Below are 6,694 nucleotides of genomic sequence, written 5' to 3'. Positions count from 1 at the left end.
GGTTATTGTTTGCACTTGCCCCCGGTGCATTGAATCGTGATAAGGGATGTTTCAAAAAGGGCTCACAGGAAGAACGGCAATGGAGAGGCAGTGCACGGCAGCGGGAAAGTGAAGCCCTGCGAAATAGAATCGCTCAGACGGAGAGGGAAAAAAAGGCAGCGAGAAAGCAACGAGAGGCAGCTTCAAGGAGAAAGGGCAAGAACTGAGAGCTGTGGGGGAAAGAAAATGCGATGTACAGAGCAAGGCAGGAGGTGGAGGAAAGAGAAAAGAGAGAATTCACAGCAGCATTTAACCGTTTAACTGAAGTCACCGTAATGCTGGAGCCAAAGGGAAACGGAAAGGAAGGACGAAGAGAAAAGGTCTGCAGAAAGTGGTCCCTGGCTGGGAGCTGAGTGCCTGCGGCCGCTGGTTGACTGTAGCTGGCAGGGCCGGAGGGGGCGGGGCGCTGATATGTAAATAAGCCGTCTGATTGACAGGCGTTGCCCGCCGCCGCTCTATCTAACCAGAACTCAGCAGCGGCGCTTAGCAAAAGCACTCAGGCTCTAGAGCAGCTCCTGCAGCTCCATGCAGACACCTTCCTAACCCAGCACTCAGCCAAAACGGGGGGTGGGGGGGGGGGAAATCTCAGCTCTATGCTGGTTCTCTAGTAACAATCGAACTCTCTCCTTTCTCTCCCTCTCTCTCTTTCTGTCTCTTTTGTTTTTTAAAAAAACAAATCTTTTGTTGTTTTGTTTTGGAAAGCAATGTCTTATCCTCAGGGTTATCTATACCAGCCAGCAGGGTCGCTGGCTCTTTACTCGTGCCCAGCATACAGTGCCTCCGCGCTGACCGCCCCGAGGAGCGACGAGCTGGGCAGAGCCTCGTCCGGCTCCGCGTTCAGTCCCTACGCAGGCTCGGCAGCATTTACAGCCCCCTCTGCAGGCTTCACTAACCCGCTTCAGTATTCAACTGACCCCGCAACTGGATTCCCGTCCTACATGGTACGTCAATAAATTTAAACTGACTGCATTTATGGAGTTATTATTTGATATAATTTTAATTCGCATTTATTTTAATTTGGAGAGTTTTTGGCTTTAAGGAAGTTTCGCTGTAGAAAATGTTTGAATGTGTTGTTAAATTTACCACCTAGCCTGATGAGATACCAATAGGCAAACTCAGTCACTGCGTATTGCGCTTTTATTTTGGCAACAAGACGCATGCACAAAGAGAAATGATTTGTTCTAAAGGAAACATTTAACTAGTTTTGAAAAATCCGACACGACAGGAGGGCATCTGTTAAACTCAAAAACAAAGTTTAATGATTGGGGGGGGGGGGGGGGAGGACGAGGTGCAAGCATTCGCGGGAAGAGTGGCGAAACGCTGACGGTGAAAGTTAAAAGATTGCTAATTTTCGGAAGTAAAGCTGGGTGGTAATTGTACCGCCGTTTATGCATCTAATTATAAAAAGGTCGGGAGAAGATGGCCTCGGTGTTTAGGTCGACACAACCAAATGTCAGCAACAGCAAAATAGCAACGTCCGTGAGCAGCAATTGTTTAAAAAAAACATGCAGCTAGATTTATTGTCTATAAGTTGCTGCAAGTGGTTTGAAGGTAATGTTGGAAAGAGGCTCGCCGCCATGTTTAAGTGCCCTGAAAATAGAACTCAGATAATTAAAATAAAAAAGAAATACGTACAGCATTATCGATATTTATTTCAAATTACACAAACTATTATTCGATTAGTGAAGTGTGTTGAATAGAATTTCGGTTCAATTGTTAGGGGAAAAACACTGGCTTTATCTTCCTGTTAGCAGTAATTTGTAAGTTGGAATTTCATTGCATAAAATGTTGCAGTAACGATGGGGTATTTTGTTGTATTTCAAGGGTTCGCCGTACGATGCCCACGCCACAGGGATGGCAGGAACCCTCAGTTACCATCCTTACGGCAACGCTGCTTATCCCTATCAACTCAACGACCCCGCTTACAGGAAGAACGCCACCCGAGACGCCACGGCCACTCTCAAAGCCTGGCTCAATGAGCACAGGAAAAACCCCTACCCGACCAAAGGGGAGAAGATCATGCTGGCCATCATCACCAAGATGACCCTGACCCAGGTCTCCACTTGGTTCGCCAACGCCAGGAGGAGACTCAAAAAGGAGAATAAAATGACCTGGGCTCCCAGGAATAAGAGCGAGGACGAGGAGGAGGAAGAACTGGGAGAAAGCGAGAGAAGCAAAGAAGAAAGTTCTGAGAAAAAACACGATCACATCGAAACTTCAGCCGAGGATGAAGGTTTGTGACATGGATTATGTTCTCCTTAACCATTCCCTCCGTTGCGCAAGTCCGACTGACAAGATAAGCATTAAAACAAATATCAGAATCGATATTTGGTGCATTCAAGCTTTGTGAAACCTAGTGAGGCCTCGCTGCACATACTTCCATGTATGCAGGCAGGCGGAAAGATTTAAGAATCACCTACATAATAGATATCACTACTCCTTGGGGGGGGGGGGGGGGGAATTCACTTCACACAAGTTCTGCCATATTAATGGTTTTCCGCACATCGACAAATACTTGTTACAACATAGAGATGTTAAATATTGCACCGTTAACTACCCTACTCCGATAATCAGAATCCCATGAAACCTTCTGCTTTATTTTGAGCAGAGGAGGAATTAACCAATTCAACAATGTTTTCAATTACGCCACATTATAATACAGTTGCATGATCAGTACAATATCCATTAAATCTACTTGCACATCATTATAAATGAATACTATTTTTGCCTGTGTTTGAGTGTGCATCGTGCACTGAGGCCTTTTTTTGTAAGCTCATGCGAATACCTTTTTAAAATGTAAAACGGGACAATCCGACCTATTTAATCAGAAGCTCTTCTTGTTTTGTTCCAGGTATTAGTTTGCACGTCGACACACTTACTGACAGCTCCTGCTCCCCCGAATGTGAAGGGGATAAAGCGAACAGAGTAGAGGACAGCATTTGTGAATCTGGATCAGAATCGAAGGAGAAATGTGACAATTGTATTGTTGCTGATGAGGATGGTGCTGATGAGGATGGTGCTAGCGACGAGGAAGAAGAGGACAGGGACCTGTCTCACAAAACTATGAATTCCTCGCCTCTCGCCAGGGTGGATGCCTCACTCCTTGATGTTCAAGAGGAAGAGAGCTCGGGGAGTGGAAATAAAAATCGCCTGAACAGTATCATCTCTTCAGCTTCACAAACTCAAGTCAGCAAACCCAAGCTCTGGTCTTTAGCGGAAATCGCCACCTCGGATATTAAACAGCAGATCGGTCAGATATGTTCTTCATCGCCGACCTCCTCGTCATCATCGTCCAGCTCTACCTACCCGGCTACTTCAATCCTTGGCAGGCCCATTTACTATACTTCTCCCTTTTACACTAACTATACGAACTATGCTAACTTTAATCATCTGCAAAGTCAAGGCATACTGCGGTACAGCACCAACGAGACTGTCTTAAACACTGCTTCTATACACAAACAGAACACTGACTCTCTGAAAAATACGAATTCCCAGCTAGAGCAGCACTTCAGAGCCACGAACTACGACTCCAAAAAAGGTACGTGCTGATGCAAGCTTTCTGTTTACAATGAAAAGCTGGCCATTAACCATAGCCATCAACCACCCTTAGGAAAAACTGCTTCAGTATCAAGCTCTGGCTTCAGTTGCCTCACACTTGAGCTGGATATGCGAAGGCCTGTCAAATGTTGTTGTTTCTCAAGAATTAAAATTGTACTTGCAATCTTAGTTAGTTGTAGGCTGATAGAAATACATAGAGAGAGCTGTGACTAAATGATGGTTGTATTTTTTGACAGACCCCAGTGATGTCTGCACAGTAGGAGTGCAACCATATCTATAGATGTTTTATCGGCAGTACAAGTAAGTGATCATATGCATTGAAACATCTAAATTATAAAGTTTAGAATCAAAGTACTGAAAACAAATGAGGAAAAAAATGACACAAAGGAAATATTGCTCTGAATGAAAATTGCATTCTTAGTTAAGGCCGTTAATTTATAGGTAAGAAATATTTAGCGTGTAAGGAAGCTGTGACCTCCATTGCAATTCCTGCAGTATTTTAAGCGAGATGTGGTTAATGTGTCTTTAAAATTGTGACAGCTGTGCGATAACAATTGAAGGAGTTGGTTGACTGGGTTTTCTTTTATTTCCTTGGTCTGCAGGTAGGTGTCACAATTGCTTTGAAAATGTCAGCGAGCCATCCCCCAGCTATTAAGCAAAAAATGTACATAATACCGGATCACATCTTGTGCCACTGTATAGAGAAGACCCACAGAGCACTATTTTAATTCCACAGATTATGTTATTAAGAAAGCAAATCCGTGCAACATATCTGTGCATTTGTTGGTTAATTATTATTCTGTATATGTGACTTTTGGAAAATAATGTCTTCTCAGGTTTTCTTCACTTGATCCGTTTATTTGCCACGTTCTAGGTGTAATGCGGCTTTATTGTAAAACTATTTGTAGATATACAGTAGAACAATGTGATTGAAGAACTTGAGTATCTGAAAAGTGGAAAACATTTGATATTTATTTTTGTAATGATGACATAAAGCTTCTAGTAATTTATGCAAGTTGTATTGCAATGGAAACTGAACATTTTGTAAATAAATCTGCTTGTTATTTTGGAAACGTGATGACAATTACAATCTGTTTGGTTGTTATAAGCACTCTTTGCTAATTTATATCTTAAAATGTAAATAAAATTGACTAGCCTGTAACTGCAATTTCTTCAAAACGTTGTTTGAATTATTCGGCATTACTTTTTCAAAGTTCAGTTGTCATTAAAATATTTTTTGCTTTGATTTTGGAATCTGAATTAAAACATCTTTAAAAATGCGTTTGATATTTACTTCAAATCAAAAATGTTATTTACTGTTTCGAGTGTAGGCAGCAAAGCTGAGAATAATATCAAACATTCGTGAAAAACTTCAATATCCAATCTACTGAATATTTAAATTGCAACCAAAGGCAGATATTCATTAACTATTTAAAAATGGCATTATCCAATCTCAGGATTATAGGGCCCCGATGTATTTGGTAATTGTCGTTTTGACCGAGACTGTTGTATACCTGAAATATTAGATAATCAAATGGGTTTCAGTTTATATCCCAGTGATATAAATTCCAAGTTCCGCTAATTTTCCATTGTAACTGTTATGGAAAGGTGAATTATTGGAGTACATATGCTTGCATTACTATGCAATATCAGAAGGTTTGTTAACGAAAATTCCAGTAGATGCAGCATTTTTAAAAAAAAAGACATGAATTAGAGCTTTGGAAGCATGAGAGTAACTTGATATAATACTCGGTGAAACAAATTGTATTTAGGTAAAACCAGGTGGAAAGATTAAGGAAGGGTGAAAAATTACAGTTTTATTTTGTTTCATTCAGGTTTTTTTTAAATGACCACGATATATTCGGTGGCACGAATCATTCTGTTTAAAGGAAAACTAAAGATATGCAATTAATTATAATAATTAGCACATTTTCCAAAGGAACATAAATATCCAGAATTAGCCATTGTGACAAGTCGACGGCCTACAACAACGCCTTTGACTTCGCTGTAATCAATCTCAAAATATTTCAAAGGCCCCATGCATTTCACTCCATGGGATGAGTAATAATGTTCTACTGCGCGATTTTTAAAAGAGTATTAGATCCCAGCGGGAAAAAATACTAGTTGCTGCTCCGTTTGGAGCGGCCAGTCAGGGTTCATTATGGAGGATATTCGACAATTTATAAAATCTTGTCTAAACATCTGCCATCTCAAATGCCTCAATCTGGCGGCTGAGGAGAAATTGCTTTAACAGGAGAAATTGACACGCAGGCTCTGATAGCTTCCCCAGTGACTTATTTTGCTCTGAAAATTGTTGGCGTTGGTCACTTCTCGTTAGCGAAGGGCATTTGAAAGTGATCCCCTGCAACACTTGAAGCCATCAGCCTTCGGGATGTTAAGTGTCTAATGACCCGTTCATTGATCAAGCTTGATATTGTTATACAGTACTGCGTTTATTCGGGAAGAGCAATAGCTTCTGTCTTGCCGTTTATCATTTATTAGAGGAATATTTCTTCATCTCTTGACAAGAAACAAGCATTGTTAAAGTGTTGTATAATATTGACACTGATTGGGAACAACAGCACCATCGCCCAAACACCCCGGAACAATAATTGGAAAGATTTTAGTATCTGCAGATTTTATTTACGGTAGAAAAATTAAACTAAACACGTCCTTTCCCACTTTTCCAGAATCTGCACTCTATCCACTCCCATTATCTCATTAAAGAAATATAATAACCGAAGACAAACTCGGGGATTGTTGTTTAACTAATTCACATTTCTCCTCCCTCCCCCCCCCCCCCCAAATTAAGCAATCCTTCGAAACAATCCCAAATGAATTTGTCTGTGAGAGTTATATTTGTAATTGACTGGAAGTACTGTGTTTAAGAAAATAGTTTGTATATGTATATATATATAATGCTAGTCATTATCGCTGTGTTAATTAAAACTGAGTTTGTTTATTTTGTCAATAGACCAAAGTAGTCATTAATTCGGTTGTTGCGTAACTGGGGCTCAAAAGGTCACAAAGTGAAGAAAGTATACTCAATTTAAATAGTGTTTGATATGAATAGGAACGTGTCTCTGGGGCTTTAGAA

General features: G+C 40.8%; 1 protein-coding gene across 2 annotated transcripts; it reads left to right on the top strand.

The window, feature by feature from the left end:
* Window positions 1-622: 622 nt before the first annotated feature.
* On the top strand, window positions 623-6,448 carry irx2a (iroquois homeobox 2a). 2 transcript variants are annotated; one of them, XM_052016330.1, is made up of 5 exons: window positions 623-980; window positions 1,864-2,272; window positions 2,891-3,577; window positions 3,834-3,897; window positions 4,200-6,448. In XM_052016330.1, the coding sequence occupies exons 1-4, from the start codon at window positions 744-746 to the stop codon at window positions 3,875-3,877; spliced, it is 1,377 nt and encodes a 458-aa protein (XP_051872290.1). In that variant the 5' UTR covers window positions 623-743; the 3' UTR covers window positions 3,878-3,897; window positions 4,200-6,448. The 2 variants fall into 2 exon arrangements, with proteins under 2 accessions (XP_051872290.1, XP_051872291.1); XM_052016331.1 differs by lacking the exon at window positions 623-980 and adding an exon at window positions 1,463-1,590.
* Window positions 6,449-6,694: the final 246 nt, after the last annotated feature.

This window comes from Pristis pectinata, chromosome 5, assembly GCF_009764475.1.
Source record: "Pristis pectinata isolate sPriPec2 chromosome 5, sPriPec2.1.pri, whole genome shotgun sequence".
Classification (NCBI taxonomy): domain Eukaryota; kingdom Metazoa; phylum Chordata; class Chondrichthyes; order Rhinopristiformes; family Pristidae; genus Pristis; species Pristis pectinata.
The sequence above is the reverse complement of the archived record's forward strand: the minus strand, read 5'-3'. Positions and strand labels throughout refer to the sequence as shown.